We start from the raw sequence: 25,157 nt of genomic DNA on the forward strand, positions 1-25,157 counted from the left end.
GTGTGTAGTCCTATCTCTCCCTATTTTTTCCGACTTTTTTAAGTGATTTTTTTCCTACTTTTCCTATTTCTTTAATTTTTAATTCCTTATTTCCTACTTAATCTCCCTCAAAAAACCACTTCGGGGTCTGTCCATAACTCTATTGTTTATCGCCAAACTTGCCCAGCAACCACGCTATCATAATCCATCCGTCCCAAACATTGACGACAGATATCAAAATACTTTTAAGAAATTAAAATGCGAAAGATTGATTTTGGAAGCGTAACCATGGAAACATGAAATAAAATAAGTTTAAGTATTAAATGCAAACTGAGGAAATATACAATGGATTCAAAAATCAAAAAGCGTAACCGTGGAAACGTGAAAATAAAATAGTTGACAACCTGAATCAAACTGACATATTTCGAAATTGATTTAAAAACGATTTTAACTTTTTTTCCTTTGAAGATAGAAACTAATTTTTTCGACTATTGGTCGAGATATTTCTAGAGTAAAAAATGTCGCTTTTTTTCAATGGTGTCAAAAAGAAAACTGTGGGACAATTCCTTCACTTTTTATTGAAGAAAGTAGTGTCTAAATTTCCGCTAAGCCTAAAACAGTTCGAGCTAAAAACGCAAATTACTCCCGGCGTAATGAAATTAGAGCATCGAAACAAATTGCTTAGAACGCGGAAAAATCTACCCTTTTCAACGATATATAATATTAATATGTGCAAGTAATTTTTCACCCCTTTAATAGCCAATAATAGGCAATTTACGTGAAATTTGGGCCTAAATTGGAATAAAAAAAGAACTATTTATCGTTTTTTTTTTCGAATTATAGCCTATGTTACTCATTGAGAAGGCACCTTTCATACAGTGAAAGAATTTTTCAAATAGGTGCAGTGGTTCCGGAGATTACCTCGAACATATAAACACACAAAAATTCGTCCTCTCTCTTTATAATATTAGTAAAGATTATTACATTATTATAAATAAATAAATTATTTATTTTGTTATTTTTTATTAATTTTATTTATGTTTTTAATTCTTTTGTTCCTAAATACGAGGGCTGTTTTTTTATCAACTTCCGATGTGGTGTAAAAATAAAACTAGTGAAAGTAATTAAATAAATTTATTATCAAAAGTTAGGTACATTATTTATTACTTTTCACCATAATCGCCATTTAAATTGAAGCATTTTTCATACCTGAGTACAAGCTTCTTAATACCGTCTTCATAGAAGTTTGCCGCCAGCGATTTGAGATGAGTTTTCACGGCGTTTTTGTAGCCTAACTTGTCAGTTACGATAGTGTATAGGGCTGACCTTGAAATCTCACGAAACTGATTGGATAAGTCCGTAATCGTAAACCTCCGATAGCTTCTTACAGTTTAGTCAACTCGATCAACGAGGTCTTCGTTTGCGACAGACTTTCGTCCTTGACCCCCTTCATCATGAATGTCACCTCGTCCATCTTTAAATTTCCTACACCAATCATGCACTGCACTGTCACTCATAAAGCTTTCACCGTATACTCGTTTCATTCTACGGTGAATCTCACTTGGCGAGAAATTCTATCATGGTAGACATGTTTATGTGTCGCTAGATAAACTGGTAATGGCGTTGGACGCCCGAAAACGAGTGAGGTTGTAGTGGGAGAGGTGCGCAGTCGGACTGCCGCACATTACTGGCCGATGCCGCTCGCCCTGCCGTCTAGCGGCACGATCGGAAGTTGAAAAAAAAAAAACAGCCCTCGTAGCTGGCCAACAATTTAGTGTTACATAATCTTTACAAGAAAAAAAGAAAAAATACTTTCCTTTAACTAAAAACTGAAGTGTAAAATAATTTTAAATCTCATTATATTCTGTATGAAGTTAAACGCACCATATAACAAGAATGAACTTCACAAATAAAGTGTTTTTTGCATTGTTTAGTCTTATAAGTTTTTTCCTGTTAATCTTATGATTAGAACATGCTACGATGCTTTAAAATTTGACAGTAAGCAGAGTTATATAGTTCGAAAAAATATATTTTTTAAAATTACTATTTATTATTATTAGTTTATTGACAGTTACTGCACAATTTACTGACACATACAATTGATACTTGATTACAAATCCTTCAGTGTAACTGGTATATACGTATACGTTTCATATTAAAGAATTTTTCGTTGAAATATGATGCCTGTTCTCTATTTTTCAATCGTGTTCATATACCCCCCCCCCCATAGGGGTAAATGTGAGTAATTGAACATATTTTTTAAAAAATTCCATAAGGGTAACGATATATTTATTTTAAAAATTCTGAAAAAATACTAGGGCGCAAAGAAAAGACTATTTAATTATGGTGACACTTTTGCTCTGAAAATTGATAACAATTTTTGAGATATTAAGAAATGAAAAAAAAAAAAAAAACTGTTCACATGTGCCTCCTTTTCCCCTATTCTTTGTTTTATTTATGTAGATTTTATTTATTTATTTTTTTGTTGAAAATATTAATTTATGTTTCAGTGCCATGCCATAAGATTAGCTGCTGTAACGCTAAAAAAGGATCCTTTAAATTGTGTTCCCGTATTTTGATATGCAGAAAATCATTCGGAATGGGGTCGTTTCCAAAATTTTAAAAGTATTTTTTTTCTGAAAGAGCATGCTTAAAAACATAGGCTCTGTCCATGTTTTAAATAATTTCTTTATGTTTAATATTTTAAAGAATTACTTAAATCGGTGCGCTTTCATTGTTAACGCTTCTGTCGTGTGACGTCACAAATGATGAAATGCCATTTAGTTTTGCCATTCACAGCTCAAAATATTTAATTCGCATCTTTACTCACGTGTATTGGCAACGATATGGTTGATAGCAAGCGTAGAGGGCAATTTTAATTCGCTTCTTGATTATCGTAACGTGGAAACGCAGTGAAAAATGCGCCAAAGGACATCATTTGTGACCTCATAAAGACCACGCCTTGTTTCAAAATCGGACATTTTAAAAAATTAATTAAAAATAACTGTTGGGAAAATTCAAGTATTTTCTGGCTCCATGTCAAGGGCGCCCATATAGGGGGGCAAGGGGGGGGGGCTCAAGCCCCCCTAGAAATGAGAACTTCCCTGCTTTTAGTGCTTTTTTCTTTGCAAAAATGTATAAAAAATTTCTTTTCCAGTCTTTAATGAATAAGTTATTAAAAATATCAAATTTTAATACCTCTAATCTGTACTAAAATCGGTTTCCATGGGTAAAACATTCTGCTAAACCATGGGGAAAATTTTTGAGCCCCCTCTTAAAATTTTGCATATGGGCGCCCTTGCTTCATGTTATTTTTTTTTACTCATTCTATCAATTTCAGTGACTAAAAGTAGTACTTTTGACTGAAGGAAACAACCTCATTCAACTTGAAACTCAAGTTAAAACTTGAGCACTGTTAATAGGGAATGAGAAATACATATCATTTCTTAAATGCTATATTGATTAAATATTTTCATCCCGAAATCTCAACTATAAAACGCAGCCCTTATTTCTGCTGGCTTAGTTCGTGTTTTGTGATCTCAACCTCAAATTTTAAGTTATGAACTGACTAAGATGTTTGTAACAATTGCGACTCGTTTAGAGATTCTAAACCCGTCCCGTCATTGTTTAAAAAAATGGTAGTTTTTGTTACTTAGTTTTAAATTATAAATGGGGGAAAGGCAACAGTTTAAAGTTAAAGGATTACTTTTAATGTACCAGTTTATCTAGAATATTCGAACCCGGAAAATAGTGTTAGAGCTGATATGTAAGTCGGGATTTTATTTTATTAATTTTTTTCTTTTGGTTATTAACGATTTGTATTTGAATAGCTTTCTTTAAAAAAAAGAAATGGAGGGTTGCGGCACTTGTTAATCTCGCCAAGGGCGGCAAAACTACTAGAGCCGGCCCTTCTGGAACACGCAGTTGTAGACTAGCTTTAGTGATGCTAAAGGATGCATTCATTTCGATAAAAATAAACATATACTACTCTCCACCGAAAAACTTCCGGAATTGGCATCCACTTTTTGCTGCATCTTCATTCTCACAGGTTACAGCGCTCAACGAGCAAACAAAAAAAAAAAGCCATGTGTCATAAATAGTGGGGAAAACACAATAACGCGGTGATGATGCAGTGCCTAAAAAAAAAAAAAAAAAAAAAAAAAAAAAAAAAAAAAAAAAAAAAAAAACAGATAATAGCTAATCAGCGAAATACTTCCGCAGCATGTTTTAGCACAAAATGAATCACATCTCGTGCAGAAATAGAAATTCAGTGAAAGTGAAATTCTCTAATATCAAAATTACATATACAGTAAAACCTGTAAAGTTGACCACCTTTGTAAGTTGACCACCTGTCTATGTTGACCGCTTTTGTCAGGAACGGAATTAGTCCTATCTTATATAATGAAGGAAAACCCTGTAACTTGACCACCATTCTATCTTGACCACTAATGAACACCAAGTTTGGTTTGGAGTATTGTAAAAAACCCTTTGTAAAATGACCACTTGGTTTATTTTTTTTAATTTTATTTAGCAAATTTTTTTATTATTATTATTATTTTTTCATAGCTTTCCAAGAATATTTCCAAGAATATTTAAAGCAGGGGAGGGGTCATGGGGGTTCATGACCCCCATGACCCCTCCCCTGTATCCGCTACTGATTAACCTCTAAACCCTTGTTCCTTACATTTGAGTGGAAATATTGTTTGATGCAAAATTAAAGAGCATTTAGTGGAGAAGTGTTCATCCTCCAAGAGCGGTGTCCAGGGTTCGCCGATATATATCAGTGAATATATATCATGATATATATCACAAATATATATCCGATATTTGTTTTGAAAATGTCATGATCTTTCGATACTTTCGATATTTATTTTCTCAACTACGGTATTTTCAATATAAAAATTATATTAATCATGGTAATGTTGTTCATTTATTATTAAACATAATCAAAAAGTTATGCATTTTATTTTTATGATGTATTAATACATCATTAATACAGCAAAGTAATAAAATATTCCTTTTTTATTTTATATTCATAAAATGATTAGTAATGTAACAATTTTAATTCATATTAAAAGCGCCTCATTAAATATTACATACTAGCAAAAATACCCGGCGTTGCCTGGGTCAGTAATAATTATTAGAAAAATCGTTACTTGCTTTTGTTTTCTGTTTTAAGTGAAAGAATTTAAAACACATCTTTTTGACGTGATTAAAAATCGAGTTTCTTCCTTACCCATAAAACTAAAATAGCAATAAGTATAAAGAACAAAGTAGTATTGATTTAGAACCGAAAGCACTATATTTAAGCATGTACAAATTTAAAAAACATGAAATTAATCTTCTCATGTTTTAAAAGATTAATCTGTTGATACTTTTTTTTTAACATGGAGTCTAAAACCTTCTCTGTATGGCTAATGAAGTACGAAGTGATTAAAAAAAAGTAGCTGCGCTCGTAATCCCCTTATACTTGCTTTAGTTATTTCGGGAAATTTCAATCATTGTGGCTCTTGGTGCGATTTTACCGAATTTGCGAAAGTCGTTTCGGGGTACCTTCGATGATGCTCCCCCATTCTTTCCTTACTTTGTAAAACGATATGATATTAATTTACGTTACGGAGATATCGTCGCCAGATGCTGAGATATTTTTGGTCACCATAAAATGGCGCTAAACAGTTTCATCCGAAATGTTACCAAAATAAGTAATAGAATTTGGTGATTGTTTGAAATTGTGCAAAAAGGAAAATTAATGGAAGTGTTTGTGCTGTTTATGGATTTGCCTAATTTAGTTGCTGGATTATTTAACACAGTAAAAAAAGTCTTTTGAAAATTCTTTGATTGGCGATATTTTGTTTACATGGCGAAAGCTGAGAAACATTATGACGTAGTCTTCGGCTTCAAAAACAGCAACGTTGAAAAAACTGCCAAATGCATCAGCTACGGAAATCTTTCTGCAAAAATTTTGGCGATCTGCTGGTTGTTTGGATAATGAGTAAGTGTTCAATCAGCATAAATAATAATAAAAACCATTAATTACATTAAAGTTCCGTTTAAATGGAAAATCATCAGCCAAATCATGTATTATTTGCCAATCTTGTGCAACAATCTTACTTCAAGATTTGACTTGAGAAAAGCCTTGAACAATCACGAAAAGCAAAGAAAGTCAACAATACAACAATTGACGCTATCGACAGGGAGTTGAGATGATACACTAAATACTGTATTGAGTTGAGGAAAGCCTTCGAACATGGATCTAAAAAGCTCATAACTCGTTTTTTATTCTACTTAGAAATTTCGAACAGGTGCCATCTTCAGCAGAAAAATCAGAGCTTTCGATGGACATATAATGTAAATATGTGCAAGTATTTTTTCATCCCAATATTAGAAAATTTATACAAAAATTGTGTTTTATTGCCCTCCTAAGGGGGTTTTGCCCCCCATAACGGGACGAAAACCACCCTATGTGTTATTCTGATGCATAAGCTATATTATTGTAAAGTTTCATCAAAATCCGTTCAGTAGTTTTTTCGTGAAAGAGTAACAAACATCCATCCATACATCCATACATCCATACAGACAAACTTTCGCATATATAATATTAGTAAGAGTAAAGTTTCATCAAAATCCGTTCAGTAGTTTTTTCGTGAAAGAGTAACAAACATCCATCCATACATCCATACATCCATACAGACAAACTTTCGCATATATAATATTAGTAAGATTGGTCAAAAAAAGAAAAAAAAAGAAAAGAAAATGTCTTATGATTGTGCACCGACTAAAGCAGGGGCGGCATTTCACCATTTCATTTGGGGGGGGGGGGGGTCGAGTTTCTTAAATATGTATAACCCCAAAGCGAAACCAAACACACATTAGCTAACAAGAAGTTGTCATAAAATCGGTTTAGTATGAATAAAATTAGTGTTTAGAAACAATTAAAATTTTGATTCATTGACTAAAAAGTTATCATACAAAACATCTCGCTACTAAAGTTTTTATACATTTTGGAAAAGTTATAATGCATGATTTTTGGAATTCGGAAGAGCAGGGAATCGTGTTACTAATCTATCAAAGCCCAATGTCGTGCTGTTTTGCTAGTTTAGCTAAATGGAAAAGATTTTTTTTTCCCTTTGTGCTTCGAAAATTTCTCTAACCTCCTGAGACATAAAAAAAAATATTTCTCTACTAGCTGAGCTGATTGTAATAGTTAAAAAATAATTGAAGTAACACAAAGTTATGTATGAAAACACTTTTTATTTCTTGCTTTTCAAAATCACCCAGGCTACTTCAAAAACTGTGAGGGGCTTAAATTTTTCATCATTGAATAATCTAGTCCTGTCGGCGCTCTCAGCTTCAATGAGATATCATCTGCCTCCAGCTCTGTTATTCACTATTCCAGACTTATGAGTTCATAAAAAGGACGAAACTGCAGTCTCTGGATGTGAAAACGATTCTGTCGGTAAATTGCTTGTAATTTTTCATGCCTCGTGCTAAAAATTTTACTCATAACTGAAACATTTTATTTTTTGTTTCAAAAATCCAATCCAGATAATATAGAGCCAACCATACAGAAAAGTAATTATCATCAAATCTTGTGTTAATTTCATTCGAAACTGAATCTATTACTTTATGCAAAATATTCAAAAATCAATGTTTGACTTCACATCATCATGTGGATTTTTGTCACTTTTTTTTCCGCCTCTTTAAAATTGACTCGGAGGAAGAATTTTTTTGAAAAATTTCACGATTGATTGAAATGTACATCAATAAAAAATCTATTTTCAGCTTCAATTGTAGATTGAACTGTGATAGTACGGTGCACAGAACAATTGTGGATTGAACTGTGGTAGTATGGTGCACAGATCAATTGTAGATTGAACTGTGATTTGAATAGTCGAGTAGCGGATTGAAGATATGGATTTTAATAGAGTAAACCATTTTTCAAAAACGTTTTTCCGATGCAAACAAATCGGATAAAAATTCAAACGAAGTCATACATGCTAAAGGGCATGAGATTTTTCACAATTGAAAGAATCGTTTTGCAATAATTCTTCCAGTCGTCAAATCACTGCTTTGCAGTTATAGAGAAACGTTTTTATCGTTTTAACTCTTGAAGATTATCTTGTGTCACTCCGCGATTGCATAATTGTAGAGCCCCATAAAAGGTATTTGGTTGATATATCTTTTTTTATTCAATAATCACATGCATTTTTAAGAAGTTTCTATGAAAACATTATAATGTATTGAGCAGCTGAAACGTGTTTCTAGCAAAAGAAAGCGAAGATCATTAAATAAATATACACTTAAGTAAAAGTGAATGTAAATTATCAAGCAATTTTCTTGTGAAAACCATGCTGCCACACCACTTTTCACGAGCCTCTTATATTGAGCATACCATCATTACACTGGGCACACAAGTGTGAAATATTTAGCCTATATGAGGCAATGTCTTCTTTAGTTAAAATTAACCATGGTTCTCTATCAGTTTTCTATGTTCTGAAAGAGCCGAAAATACTTCGTGAATTTCTAAGTCATCATCCAAATAATGAAAAACACTTTTTCTAGTCTGGGAGTGTGTCGAGTTTCATCAAATAGTTGCTGAGAACCAGCGAAATTTCCTTTAATGAACATTGATTTCCGACTTACATAAATTGAATTCACCCATTTTCTATCATTCTGCTCAAAAAATTTGGGGGTGCAACCGCCCCCTCTTGACCCCCCTATTTGCCGCCCCTGGACTAAAGCATATTTTTATTTCTGAATCATATAACTGTGTAAAAGCGGCTAATTGAAGAAAAATGAGTACAACAGCTAATACTAAATGAACTACATTAACATTGATAAAAAAAATTAAATGAAATATTAGATATAAATAATGAAAGAAGCGTTAATTTTAAGTCTCTACACATTGCAATAACAATGTTTAAGAAAATAGTTATTTGAGGATTCATTTACTATTTTGAAAACTTCAGTTTGTGCTGATCGAAAATATCAGATAGATATCAAAATATCCGATTTATGTCAAAATATCGGATATTTTTGAAAATATCATGATAGTTTCGAACCCTGGCGATGTCGCACCTCCTTCCCAACGCTACAGAGCACCCCCTCCCCCTAAACAGACGAACTTTTTCCCTCAACCCCGTTACTGAGGTACCTTTTGTTAAAAATATCATGTTGCAAAAAATACGTTTAAAAAAAAAATTACGTATTGTTGTTTTGGTTAAAAAAAACATGTGTGCAGGTTCATCTCCTGAATAGTCCTTAGCAGATCCTCAGAGAAAGAAAAAGATCAATTTTTATTTCCTCACTTTAATGACAATGGTGGGCCAGAAAAAAAAAATCCTTTTTTTTTCAAATTACGCATTGAACTTGTAATGTTAATTTTTTATTTCGGGAAATTTATTCTTTGTTTCTTATATTTTTCTAGTGACTTGAAGATTGTTATGATAGGAAATTCCTCGGTTGGAAAGACTTGCTTGGTACTGAGATACATTGATCGACAGTTTCAAGAAACAATTTGTGTAAGAATGCTTTTTTTTAAATATTGAATTTTATGCACCGTTTTATCATAGTGTTTTTTTTTTTTTTTTTCAGTCCAAAGTTTGTTTAAATAAAGTGTTTTTATTAAATAATGACTTAACTACAAAATCAGACTAAAGTTTATGTGAATAAAGTATTTTTGTTCACTTTAGACTAACTGCAACATATTTTCACCAAAAAGCAATGCTTTACTTTGCATCCAAATCAACGTCATCTATTGAGTTTCCTTCCCCTATTAAATAAGCTATTGGTGTGAGAATGATGTGAGTGAATATGTACTTCTAGTTTAATTAAAACATCAAATATACATGGGAAACTTCAAGAGAAGGAATTAATCATATTGTGTCTCACGCTTGTACTAAAAACAGTTAGCCTTTTTGCTGCGGATTATATATCTTGGGGATTAGGGGTCATTCATTAATTATGTAAGGGTCCCGAGGGGGAGGGGGCTTGAAAATATCTCTTCATACCCTTACTTTGGGGGGGGGGGGATCAAAACCAGTCAAATGTAATATTTTCCAAGTCCATATTTTATGTTAGAAATCGCACGGTCATGTGGTTAGCAGGGATCATTTTTCATTTGCGTCGGGAAGGCAAAAGCGCATTAGGATGAGCTGTTTTTTTCTTGTTTTACAAAGAATGAATAGTGTAAAATATGAAAAAAAAAAAAAAGAGTCGCACTATGTATGGCATGTTTTATTTTTAATTATTATCGCATCATAAACAAAATTATGTCAAAAAAAAAAAAAAAAAAAAAACAGTCTAAATGCGAACTTTTTAGCAAATATTTTTTTACACAAAAAGGTTTTTTAAAATAATTTAATATTAGTGAATTTAATTACGATTTCAGTGATGTAAGATTCGTATTCATTAGACAAAAAGTACTTGGATAACGTGGACCGTTTTTATGCAACTGATCTTTTTTTAACAACATTTTATTATCTTGAAAAACGAAATGGAATCTTACCTAAGAATAGCGGGGAATGGTTTGAAAAATCTTACGCAACCCTTACATGGGGATAGGGGGGTTGTCAAAAGTTTCCAAAATCATCCTTACGTAATTAATGAATGGCCCCTTATACGCAAAAAATAAAAAAAATAAAAAAATAAATGAAAAACATATCTTGGAATTCACTGAAACCAATTCGCAACTCCAACGAACTATAGGGGGCACTGAAGTCACTGTCTAATGGCGGACTTAAAAACTAAAACAAACGCACATGGGAACGAAGAAAATGCTAAAAGTGTTGTGATTTTTGTTCGTACGTATGATTTTTTCGCTTTATTCTTTTTAAATTAATTTTCAAACTCTTGTGTATATTCTGGCCCACGTAGAAAGAACTGAGAATTCAAGAAGCATTACTAAACGTCAAAGATTAATGCAAACTACGTAGTTCGTAGTTCTAAGCAGCTATTTCCACGATGTTGGATTCGATACTTATCAATTCTTGATAAAACTAAATAATAATTGTGGCCTGACAAGAATAACAATTAATGCTAGAAAATTCAATTCGCAACTCCAACGAACTATAGGGGGCACTGAAGTCACTGTCTAATGGCGGACTTGAAAACTAAAACAAACGCACATGGTAACGAAGAAAATGCTAAAAGTGTTGTGATTTTTGTTCGTACGTATGATTTTTTCGCTTTATTCTTTTTAAATTAATTTTCAAAGTCTTGTGGATATTCTGGCCCACGTAGAAAGAAATGAGAATTCAAGAAGCATTACTAAACGTTAGAAATTAATGCAAATTACGCAGTTCGTAGTTCTAAGCAGCCATTTCCATGATGTTGAATTCGATATTTATCAATTCTTGATAAAACTAAATAATTGTGGCCTGACAAAAATAACAATTAATGGTAGAAAATTCAATATGACATTACAAATTGTTATCGAAAGAAGATGATACTTTTTTTGCCTTGCTTGGCTAGCGCTTATTGTTTTCCATTTGTAGCTGAGTTATTTCTCTCGAATTCCCGAATCGGTTAATTTAAAAAAATTCTGTTTCGATTTTTCTAATTTCTGAGTTACGATTTAATTGTGTCATGTTATGCAAATCATCAACAAAATTCTCACGGATATATGGTGGTAGTTTTCTTTTCAGTTGATTGACCATTATTTCCTTTCACTTATCGAATTCTGTAATCTTACTACCATTTTATTCCACTCATGATAAAAATTAAAAATGGTTTAACTAAAAACGCGAAATCTCGCCAAGGCTACTTTGCTCGCACTATACTAAAACTATAACCCTAAACAAATTTGGCGAAACCTTTCAGCTGAGAATAAAAGGAATAAAGTAAATTCTTTCTCGGTTATTCATTTTGTTCTACGATAATATATTCAAGAAAATATTTTGCATACTGTCCATTCCAACTAAATGCTGCTGTAAAATATGGTAAGTTTAATTAATTTAAGATTAAAAAAACCCCTATATTCTTACAAATTCATACAAAACAATAAAAATTTTTACCTTGTATAACGTTATCCAAGTTTGTTAATCCAGAATTTTCGCTTTCACCAATTATTAAGGAAATAATGAAAACTAACATTATTTTGAGAAGCTCGAGAATACTACTAAGGGACGAATTAATTTCTGTAGCTGAAAGCAAACTAAGACACATCGATTGCGTTAATAAATACTCAGAACAAACTGCCTGTGTTTACGTCAACAGACACACGTGGAACGCAACGTGGCAATGTTTTAGTTTCATTTGCAGTTTTTTAAATCACCGCAAGGTAGCGTATTCGAGCGCTGGAGTTCCGAATACTCCTTGACATTTCAATAGTACTAACTTTAAACATGGCTCCACTGAAGGCGCTGGCGCTTACCAGGCCTTGACAATTTTTGACTTTCCTGTGTTAAACCGGGGCAACTATTTCTGCACTTGAATATGGCCACACTAGATGGAAAAACTTCAAAACTTCATATTTGCCCATTCTGACCGCAAGAAGGCGCCACAAGCCACGGTTGCACCAACCAATCTACGACAAGTTTCAAAGCTTGTTTATTTTAATTATTAAATGAAATAGAAAACAAACATCAATATTTCACAAGATGCTCAGAAATATGCCGAATCAACCAATTCGAATCGAATCAGTAATGTTATTCAACTGATTATTTAATGCGTAAATGGAGCATCTAAAGTTGGTTTGGCAATTTCTTTTAATTTAATTTAACCTGCTCATTTATAGTTTGTGCTTCATTTGTTGGATTATTTTACGCTTAATGGAGAAACTTAATTATTCAGAGGATTATTTTTATTTTAATGGACTTTTTGATTTTGTTTTTAGGCTTGCTTCGCTTATAAGTCTTTAAAAAGACAAAATAGTTTATGGTATCGCCAAATAAGTACTTTATATGTAACTTGAAATAGCCCCTGAGAATAAATAAAATTGAAACTAACCGCCAGCTTAAAAAATGCACCGCTACGTACCTATAACGGAAAATTACCCCCCTCCCCACCCCTTTTTTAATTTAAGAAATGCTAGGTATTTAGAGCTGCTCCTAATGCTATACAATTAGAACAAGATTACAAAAATTTGTAAGCGGATCTTAGCCTCCTGCGGATTTTTGACGGTCTACTGTGTGTGTATTTTATTTTTCCAACAGAAAATTCATATCCTAATTTTCGCAAACTTGGCGATCAAATTTCTTTCAAAGTTTCTAGTTCAAAGCTCCTTTCTCATTCATTTTTCAAGTGTAGAAAATTGTTTTTTTATGAGTAGAATTCAATGTTTACAAAATCGCTAAATATTTTCATTTTCTTAAAAATACAGTCGATTTGCGATAACTCGAAGTCCGATAACTCAAATATTACTATAACTCGAAGTTTTTATCAAGTTTCGATTTTTTTGTCTTTAATTCCATTCTAATTATTCTAAATAACTCGAAGTTAACTTCTTTCAACTCGAAGTTTTTTCTAAGATTACTCGAAATTTATTTCGAAAGAACGAAAAAAAAAAAAAAAGAAAGAAAGAAAGAAGTGACTATGGGAGAATAATTATTTCACCTTCACTTGCAATCAGAATTTGAAACGAATGAAGAAGTGCACATTTCCTGAAGTAGAATCAGCTCTATTCAAGCGGTTCCAGCATGCTTTTGATTTTTTTCTATCAATACATTTGATTAAACTGTGCATATTGTGCTAAAAAACTTAAGTTCTCTAATTTTGTCTGTTATATGTACATATTAATTAAAGTATTCGATGGTTTTTAATATTAAAATATCAAAAACCAAAACTATCGTTAAGTCAAACTTTCGATAAGTCGAAGTTTTCCGTCGGTCTTTTTACATTCGAGCTATCGCAAATCGAATGTATGTTTAAAAATATCTTAAAAATGGCAAGTAAAAAAATCATATTGTTTTGCTTTTGCAAGGACAAAATAAATTTTGTATAGAACTCTCCCCTGCTAGGATTTTACAAAATATCAACAGTGTTGATATTTTCTAAAATAATCTGTTCCCCATTTTTTTTTTAAATTATTTTTACAAATTCATGTGTAGATATTTGAGGAGTTTCTTTCCCTATTGCATGTATTTGTTAAATGTTAAAAATAAATTTTAAAAAATAATAATAATTTGAATTTTGGCTGCTTGAGTTCGAATTAAGTTATTCACGATCGTGAATTGCGATAGGATCCTACTCGTTGGGTTTCTTGTTTCTACAAATGGAATGAAAGGGAAATGACCAAGAAATTTGCACCCGTCATAATATGACTGTTGATTTTTCTAGAATAGGTAATACGAAGCCGTAAATAAGATAAATATTTTATGGCCGAATCTAACCTTTATCATAAAAATTATTTACTGCGTGAACACTTTATAACAATTGAAAAATATATTGAAGTAATAGCACCATAGGTTCACCCCAAAACTTGCCCCAACCCCTTAGGGAATAAATGTCAAACTCGGGAGGATTCGAAAGGAACAAAGGGGAAAGGGGAGATAAGAATTACAATAGATGCCTTCTCCTCCAACTCGAGGGAAAAGTTTAGCGAGAGGGAAAATTTTCAGGGATATATATTTTTTCGTGTATGAGACCGCCATCTTGGAATACAAAATGCTAATATTGTCTCACTAAAAGTCCCCCTGTGAAGATATATTGAGTTATACAACTTGTTTCTCATTAATTGTTTTTTTGTTCAAAATATTTTAAGATTCTTGACGATACCATATTCTGTACTGTAAATGGAAGAAAATTTTATTTTAAAACTTTATTATTATAGGCAAAGGCGTTTCCCAAATATTTCTGAATCTCTGCGAGAAATATCTTAATATCTTTTATACAGTACATTTATTTTCAAACTGAAACATTTTAAATGTGATTTAATGTGGGATGACTATTTAGAATATGAATATTATGGATGTGCTGAGTAAAAAAATAATTTTAGTCGTAAAAATAATAAAATCGGAAAGTTTTTTAGTATGAAAAGTTAATTTAATTCAATTCATGCGCTTGTTAATTACATACATTCCTAAAGTTAATTATTCTTATCTGAACTTGATTACTGCAAACTACATTTCCACAATGTTCAACCTATCTTATTACTTAATGAATAAACCGAGAAAAAAAAACAGCTCCTATAAAGAACAAATTTAGTAATTCAGAAATAGCATGAAAATAATGAATTAAAACTAACTTCTCGTATTATTCACATAAAGCTTGTTAAAATCATGAAGTACACATTAGGGCCATTTCACGGAAAGCGGTCACTTTGTCTCACAAGTAACGCCTCATATATTAGATTAAAAATAATAAATTTAAATCCGCATTGAACAATATCTTGTTACTTAAACACACATGTATGTGCGAGTTATTAAGTAAAAAATTTCGTTATTCCTTTTTAAAATTATTAAACTTCTGAATGCTTCTTAACCTTCATGTTCCCCCCAAAATGGCTACTTTTTCGTGGACTTAAATTGCATACTTAATTTTTTCACTGGTTTAAATTATTATTTTTCAGCAAATGAGATATGCTTCATTAACATTGGAACTTTAACTTTCAAAACCTACAACTTGTATTGTCATTGCAAAACTATTAGGGTTATCTTCAAAAAGTATCTTTTCCGTCACACGCCTTTTAGCAAAAACTTAGAAACAATTCATTTTATAAAGTTTGTTTTTTTTTTCCCTTAATTTTTTTTAAACCTCAATCAAAAGTATAAATCTATTTAAACCTGCCAGCAATGTTTTAATAGTAATTTAATAGTAGTGTCAAACAATAAATTCTCACCTCCGTCACAAAATGCCGTTTCTCATTAACAGATGGCAGTAATGACATCACATTTTATTTTCCTTATGCGATGGAGCCCCCTTGTTTATGTTCAGCCATATAGAAGTTGTGAGATTTTACTTGAAAATAAAGATAGATTTGGTTTTAAAAACCGAGTGTGGTTATTGGGAATTCTCACTTCCGTGAACTTCAATTTCAGAACGTAAATTAATGTAACAAAAAGAAGTTCACATGTTTTCATATGCTTAACATGAGCAGACTGTAGCAACTAAGAAAAAATTTATTTCCCTGAAAAATTTATCAATTAGGCTCATATTAATGGAAAATTCTTCACCTCCGTGACAGACCTTAACAATGTCATTATTTTTGAAGTGAGAATAAATGATGACGGCGAGGAAATACCTCAATTTTAGATAATCTACCAAAATTATAAATTACCATTGCATTCTCAAATTTACTAATTTAGAAATACATTAATACTATACAATTTTTAACACCAATTTGAACTAAAAGAATGACTGAAGGTTAAGCCGTACTTTAATTAAGAGCTTAATATTACATTCACACTAATCATTAAAATAACTAATTGTTTGTACATTTAAAAAAAATTACTCCTTTGATATTAAATTAGCCTCTATTTTCAAACACAAGTTTCTTTCATTTGTTTTCAAATTTCCGTGAACAAGGTTGTTTTTTTAATTTTTTTAATTATTTATTTGTGAGTAAAATAATTGGAATTTAGCCGAGGCATTGCTTATAGCTATTTCTAGTAGGTAACACTTTCATGTAAGACTAGGAAAAAAAAAACAGGAAAAAAAAATATATATTTTGACCCAAAAGTTACACATTCTATAGAGTGACCCATTAAGTAATTCATACAGCCTATTAAATGAAGTTGACCTTGGATGTGCCACACGTGACGCATAAAAATAAATTCAAATTTAAGAAAAAAAACTCTTTTTTAAAAAAAGTACACACAGCGTACGGTAATGTCCATAGCCCTGCATTTTAATTACAATACAGAAAATATTGCCTTTTAAGTTCAGAGCAATTTTTTTTTTTTTTTACAGTGGAATTATTTTCCTTTTAGCTGACTTTGTTTTTTCTCTGCACTTCATTGTTAAAATAGGAAAAACAAGACAGAGAAGAAAAAAAAATTCTATTCTTTTTTCCTCAATGTTTGTGTCATTTTCTGCTCCGTGATGAAATGAAACTTTTCTGAACTAAGATTTTGGACTTCATAGAACAAAACGATATTTTTGTAAAATTGTGTATTAATTTAATCTTTTAACTGGCAAATATTTTCGTGATAGAGAAGTAACAATAAGAAACTGTTAATTTTTAAATAATTTTTCATGCACTAGGTTGACAAATTCAAGTTTATGTGTTTTGACGGAATGACTGTGGTGAAGTGGCTTTTAAAGTCCATTCATTACTATAAAAATTAACATATTTTTAATTAAGTTAAAAATTGTTGCCTTTAACTTATATGACACTACTGTTGTTGTTTACGTGTCCATAGTTAATAACCATGGAAGGATTGAGAAACATTGCCTCGAGATTTTGGACTTTTTTATTTATTCACACATAAGACAACATGAGAAAGATTTTCAGCGTAAAAAAAGGAAATACACCACTCAGAGCATCCGAGGTTATCGAACCCACGTTTACCGGCATTTGAAGCGAAGTTTCTACCACAAAGCCACGAAGGCCCCCAACGCATAATGAATGAGGCATAATTAGTGATATAGTTCCCAAAATCATTCCAATAAATTAATGAAAAAAAATATTTCGTAAAAATTGTCACTTTCGTGGAATTGCCCTTCACTGAAAATAGAAGCACAGTGAAAATTCGTTTTTACATACATAAAATACGCTTTATAATAAAATCTGTGATTCTTTTTGGTAGGAATATGTGTCTAGTTTCAGTTGATTCAACTGGAGTGAGTATTTTGATGACAAGATTTTTTTTCTTCGGTAATAATTTGCCTTCGTTGTAACTGTAACAGATGTTTCAATAAAATACCTTTTTATCAGGAGCGTCACGGATTTTCATTCTGTTCTTTAAGTACTGAGTATTTCAACTAAATTGTTTATTCTTTGAGTTGGGTGATTTTTTCACTTGATTCTGATTCAGCAATAAGGATTGCTCATAGTGGTCACATTGCCCAATGTCTTACGTTTGTCAAAACCTACTCTCCTTGCAAACGGTAGATAGCGAGTAACGTGATCATGATCATGTTTTCGCATGTACAAATACAGTATTTATTTTTATTGACTACTTTTTGTTCGGCTTATATACATTTTGAGAAGACAAATCTAAGTTTAGTGATATTTCTATTTCTTTGTTTCTTTTATTGGCAGCATCTTTCGGATTGGAGAGTTAAAAGTTATCATCATATTTTTTTTAACTTTAAACGATTTTCTACGAAGATTTTAAATGATTCTAAGCGTATTTAAAAAAGATGCTATTTTCTTTAAAAGAGAGAATTTTGATGGGACAGGTGTAATCTTTATCAGGATTTTTTTTAAATTACTTTACGAACTATGTTTGGAACTTATACAAAATTATGTGTGCACATTTTAACTAATGAAACAGAATCTTTCTTTTTATTTCGGAGTAGAAAGGGAATTTTACACTTGCTTTAAGAGTTTTTATTTAATTTTATAGCACGAGCAGAGCCCTACGGTTATACTGCTAGTCATTAATAAACTGGCTAGTGAAACGAAGAAGACTGAAAAAAAAAAGAAAAAAACTGTTTGGTACTTGACCATTTTTTTTCCTTTTGAATATTTGCGTGGGAGGTGGCGGGCAATATCCCCTTCACCATTTAGTTGAGCTATAATATAATTGTAAAATGAATATAAAAAAACAGTATAGGATTAATTTATAAAATGACTATAAAAAAGCAATGCTGGTGCTAGATATGGGCAAACAGCGACTGCACAAGATCCCATGGCGTTAAAAAAAAAAAAAAGACTCTCCATTGAGGAGAAGTTAAACATTATTTTGTGTTGACATAAAGTGATAGAATGGAGAAGGGTCTCCAAATAATTGTGGGCCTTGGGCCTCACTTTCACTTAGTCGGCTCATTTAATATAAAAAATACTAGCTGCGTGCCCGGCGTTGCACGGGCTACCTAAAAATGTAAGAGCAGTCCAGTTGATGCTTTTGTAGTACACTGACACTAGTTTCTAACGCGTTAAGGAATAAATAAATGCGCGTAAAGCAAGGTTTGCAAAACACCAGTAAAACATATTTTTGCCAAAACACCTCATCAACGTTAATAATCGTTATCAATGATACAAGTTATGAGTACATTTTCAGTCAGCACAAAAGGGGAAAATATATGCATTATCAACTATAATCTTTACTCACGTTAAACTGAATTACATCTGATAGACTATATCGGAAATATTTATGCACAATAACAATCCGCTTTTTACATAAAATAGTCTACTACCCGGCGTTGCCCGGGTGTTTATTAATGCAACATACCACTCAGATAAATATTTGGATGGATTCTATCCACATGGTCGTACAAGAATTACATCAATCCGTTTTCCAGGTACAAACCCTCAAAGAACTCAAATAACTTGTAAATCACTCATTTACTTTACGACGTGCACGGTCCTCCTCGAAAATGAAAGTTATGTCATGTGACGCGTATTTAACAATCAGGCTTGAACAAAAAAAAAAAAAAAAAAAAACAGCAAAATTTTGCGGCAGATTGCGGAAAACCCCCCAAAAAAGTAAACAACTTAAACACCCTGATTACAGGAAAAGCCTTAAAACAAAAGCCTAATTTTATTTCTTTATATTCGAGAAAAAAAATTGCAACAGATGTTTCTTTTCAATGATTTTCTTCACGCTGTAAATTTTAATAAAAGCGTTCATCCGGAAAGTTGAGTTGAAGCACTGAATAATAATTTGAATGGAGGAAAGCCTTCGAAAAATATGGATTTTATTTTGAAATCTAAGAGTCATAATTAATAGTTTTTAATTGATATCTCCGCTAATTATTATCGGAGGATTATGTTAAATAGCCAAACATGAAGACGGGAAGATGACGAATCCATCGATACCTGGTTCGATGGTCAGTTCACTGTCGTTCGGGAGAAGAAGCTTGGACATAGATAGATAGATAGATAGATACTCAGATTTTATATGTATAAGATGTTTTCTTTCATCGGGAAAAACACTTTTAGACACTCATACACACGGAAGGAAAAAAAAATTTAAACTAACATTTTGGAAGCCTGGAAAACAATTAAATTAGTTTTTGTTGGAGGAGCGTAAGTCAACGCACAAAATTACGTCTTTTTTCTAAAAGTAATTCAATTTTAGACTCTAACTCCCCCTAGCCCCCCCCCCCCCCCAGAAATCGTTAAGCATAATAAAAACTCTGAACGGGTACATGGTTATGACTTCCAATTATACTTTCAAATTGTCCTTTACTTAAAACCACCCTTGCTCTGCAGTTTATAATTACTGGCGCATTTCCAGTACTCTCTATTCGTGGATTTGTTCTGAATCCTGTATAAATATTCGTTGTGTAATATTAGTTTCCTCTGATTAAATCGATGAATTTAATGCTGTTCATTTTCGGACTGAACAACGATTTTGGAAAAAAAGGAAAAAGTCCGAGTAAAAATACGCACCTGCTCGGAACCGGGAAAAATAATCCGCATAGAATTTCCCTACACCGATTGTCCCCTAAACCAAAATCCCTACAACCAGTTTGAATTGACGTACCCCACACCTCCCACTGGGAGATTCCCATGCATCATCCCCATCCCCTTGGGGATTGAGGCGAAAGATGGTAGACACGGAATTTTTACTCACTTCTCTGATTGGATGCTTTTGAAACTTTGTATGCGGCCCCAGACCCGACGAAAAAAAAAAGATCTATAAGAGCTAAACTGAGAAACTAAAATACTTCCAATTTGCTTCACGGATTTTTCGATTTATTCTTTTCTTTTTACTTTCTTCTATATCTAATACTATCAGTACTCGCACAGCGATGCCCGTGCTAAAAATTTAATGGAAGTCCGTTGAATAAAAAAATTGACGTCCCCTCTCCCTCTAATGTGAAATGATCAGTTTTCTTTGTATAAAATGCGTACACATCTTTCCAAAAAAAAAAAAACTATTTAAGTTTTTTTGGAATTTAAAACTTTTCGTCAAATCATTAAACTAGATTTACAGTTGCTTTAAAACTCTGTTTAGCGAGTGAAGCAGTTTTTACTGCAATTTAAAATATTTCGCCAAATAAACTAAAAAAAGAAAGAAAAAAAAGAAACATCATATCTTTTATATGTAAAAAAAATTCCGCAACTCTATTGTTTATCGCAAAACTTGCCCAGCAACCACGCTATCATAATCGATCCGTCTAACGAAAAAAAAAAAAAAAAACATCCCGTGAAACATTTAAAAATCGTCGTCAGAAAAAAAAAAGGAAGAAAATGTCGTACATTTCACTCGGATAAAAACAAATCAAAAGTTCCTTTTCTTTCAAAACAAATCGCCAAAACAATGAATTACATTAACGTTAGCCTTAAAACAATAATCCTAGACTGAGCCTGCTCAGCGCCTAACGCGCCAAGCGACCACGCTACCGGAACCCAGGCCTTTTACGAGTGAAGCGGATGTTTTTTCTTTGGCAATAATAAATGTTTCGCCAAACAAACAAAAAGGTATAAAATCGCATTAGCAGTAGCTTTCAAATCTTTATATATTAAGAGCTGCGTTGCCCGGCTTTGCCGTCTACCTTGAGAGTAAAAATTGTGTCAAGTGACATATATTCAACAATCAGGCTTAAATAAAAGAAAAAAAAAAAAAACACCATGCAAAATTACCCTTCCAAACAATGACGACAGATATTAAAATACTTTCAAGAAATTAAAATGCGAAAGATGGATTTTAATAGCGTAACCATGGAAACATGAAATAAAATAAGATTGAGAAATTAAATGCAAAATAAGGAAATAAACATTGGATTCAAAAAGCGTAACCGTGGAAACGCGAAAATAAAATGACTGACAACTTGAATCAAAATGACATATTTCGAAATTGATTTAAAAACGCTTATGACTTTTTTTCCTTTGAAGGTAGAAGCTAATTTTTTCGACCATAGGTCGAGAGAGATCTGGAGTAAAAAATGTCGCTTTTTCCAATGGTGTCAAAAAGAAAACTGTGGGACAATTCCTTCACTTTTTATTGATAGATTTAATAAAGAAAGTAGTGCCTAAATTTCAGCTAAGACTAAAAAAGTTCGAGCTAAAAACGCAAATTACTCTCTTTACTACTTTTTTTAGCATCTGATTTTAGTTTATATTTCGAATAATTGAACTTAATAAGCAAAAGCATAAATGCATTTTTGAGAATAATAAGTAAGGTACAATGCATTACATTGATAACAATGCATAGCAGGATAATTTTTTTTATTATTTTTTTAAATAGCAAAAAAGTCGGATTTTATATATTGAAATCAGTTTTTTTTTTTTTTTTTTTTTTTTGAATCTTCAAAAATTTGTAGTTATTAATTTCTTTATATTTATAAACATAATATATTTCATACAATAGATGAATCCATTCAGCTTACTTTTAAAACTAAGATAATTTTCTATTCAATACATTTTAAAGATTTACAAATACGTTACAATACTTAGATAAGAAGTGATTTTGTTTTATGCTTTGCTTGAAAATAAGGTTTCCATCATCATGTACGTTTTAGTATAAAAGAATATGTTGAGCGATTAATTTTATTAACTATACAGTCGATCCCGCTTATTAGAATATCGGTTAAAAGAATATCCCGCTTAATATAATACATTTTCAATGTACCAAACCAATGTAATGTGCAATTTTGATCTCGGTTAATGGAATATCCCCCTTATTAGAATATTTTTTTCGTGGCAAAATGGCTATTCTATTAAGCGGGTTCGACTATATCAGTGATGGTGCATTTGAAAAACTAAATTTTATTTGGTTCTGTACTAAATTGTACAGTAATTTTGGAGTGAACGCAATGTTGCAAGAGTGAAAATCTGTTTCAACACACAGAAAGAGGAATCTATGATGTAGTTTTGCTTGTTGAAGTTAAGATTGTATAATGCAGTATAATTAATTTGGAGCAACACATTCTAAAAATGCAAAATTCATTAATAAAAATGAAATGAACTGATTTAATTAGCGATTTTGTGAAAAAAAATCACTTGATTCAAATCAATTGATTTAAATCAATAATTTAAAAAAAGGTCACTTGATTTGAATCAAGCTGATTTAAATCAACGAACCCTGACACACAGTGGGAAATTCTGGGTTGTAAATCAAGGTTTGTGGATTGGGGCAAAAAATCGCGATGCAGAACGTATAGTGAAAGCAGATGTGTATCAGTGTTCGTTGATTTGTGATTCATGATTTAAATCAAGGCCGTATGCAGGGGGGTGATTTATAGGGTTCAAACCCCCTCCGAAATTTTTCATCCAAAAAAATGTTTCCCATTGTTTATTTATTTATAAATTTATATTTTGGTGACAAAAATAATATTGTTGTTATTATTATTATTTCAATTTCATTTGTGAAATGAAATTAGTATGACTGAAAAATTGTACAAACTCATTGTGTGTTTATGATAGTTATTGAGAAATTCATTTATTATGTAACAATACCGCGTTTTGTAAGAATATCCCTCCCTCCATTTAGATATTCTATTGTAACAAAAATCAATAGAATACATATTGAAACCAAATTTGATGTACCATATAAATGTTTCAAAAAATGTGTTTGGTAAAAACCCCTCCGAAACAAAAGTCCGGTTACCGCCCTGATTTAAAATCAATGATTTTTTTTTTTTTTTAATCACTTGATTTAAACCAACGAACAATGATTCAGAGTGAGAGATTCTGGGTTGTAAATCCCAGTTAGTGGATTGGGGCAAAAAATCACGATGCAACATGTATGGTGAAAGCCTGGGATGCTATAGGTAAGGTGGGAGCCTGGGGGTGGGGATAGAACCTGAGCTAAAGTGAACGCTCTCCGGTCTATGCGCCTTCCGATGTGTGTGGTACAGTACACCCAAACCTGTTTTTGTGCGGACTTTTTTTTGTGTAGTTTATAAAAATTATCTATAAACCGAGCGAAAATTATTTATCAAACGAGTGCGTGGTAGTATCCTCAAGGGTCGACAGGGGCATCCGATGGGAAGTCACTGTGACTTTTCAAAAATTTCTTAATTCGGGAAATTTTTCGGGAGTCGGCAAAATTATCATCGCTTGGTTTATTTTGATTTCGTTTAAATATAATATTTTGGGTATTTTCTACGTGAGACTTTTTTTATGCAGTCCCTATCCACAGCATAAAAAAATATTTTTTAACTCAGTTGCGAAAACTTTTTAAAGCTACTGGTGAAGTTTCAAGCATTTTTTTTACACGATTTTTTTATTCGGTCCCTATTCACCGCATAAAAAGAGGATTGGGTGTATATATATACATTTTTTTAATGCTCAAAGCGTGTGAAGCAACAGGGTCGTTTCCGAAATTTTAAGGGTTTTTTTTTTTTTTTTTGAAAGAACATTTTTAAAATCATAGGATCTGACCATTTTTTAAAATAACTTGACTAAGTTTAATATTTAAAAAAAAAAATGCATTAATCGGTGCGCTTTCATTGTTTACGCTTCTGCCGATGACATCACAAATGATGAAATGCCATTCACTGATGCCACTCACAGAGCACAATATTCAATTAGTTTCTTTACTCACAAGTGTTGGCAACTATATGACTGATAGTAAGCGTAGAGTGCAATATGTAATTCGCTTCTTGATTATCATAACGTAGAAACGCGGTACACAGATGCGCCAAAGTACATCATTTGTGACGTCATAAAGACCACGCCTTATTTTCAAAATCGGACATTTAAAAAAATTAATTAAAAACTAAGCTTCGGAAAAATGAAAGTTTTTTCTAGCTCCATGTTATTTTTATTTATTTTTTGATTATGCTATGAATTTCCTTTTGTAAGGAAAAAAAAACTGCACTTTTTCGAAATAGCTCTTGTGCACTAAACGTTTGTGCATCTCATGCGTATTGTGCACTAATATACTACTAAAATCTACACTAAAGTTATTATAACATGAGATGTGCTAAAAACGGAAGGGGAAAAAGATAAATGACATTATTTTGGTGTCCGTAAAATATTGGTGCGAGAACCACGGACCCGTCGTAGAACCATGTATTAGTTACACTCTGAATTTTAAATGTTTTTAAAATTATATTAATGGTTCATTTTCTTAAATTGCCATCATATTTTTAACTTTTCTATTGTTCTTCTTCATTTGAAAAAGAATATTCCTAACCAGGCCTATCAAGTGGGGATATCACGGGGGGGGGGGCAATTA

At 31.9% G+C, this 25,157-nt stretch overlaps 1 protein-coding gene across 1 annotated transcript in view; it reads left to right on the forward strand.

Moving 5' to 3' along the window:
* The window catches only part of LOC129233764 (ras-related protein Rab-24-like), an 88,415-nt gene that overhangs the window by 39,048 nt on the left and 24,210 nt on the right, over positions 1–25,157 (forward strand). The window contains exon 2 of the mRNA XM_054867746.1: positions 9,407–9,500. Coding sequence (XP_054723721.1) covers positions 9,407–9,500 — 94 coding nt within the window. The remainder of the gene's footprint in view (positions 1–9,406; positions 9,501–25,157) is intronic.

The sequence above is a fragment of the Uloborus diversus genome, chromosome 1 (genome assembly GCF_026930045.1).
Source record: "Uloborus diversus isolate 005 chromosome 1, Udiv.v.3.1, whole genome shotgun sequence".
NCBI lineage: Eukaryota > Metazoa > Arthropoda > Arachnida > Araneae > Uloboridae > Uloborus > Uloborus diversus.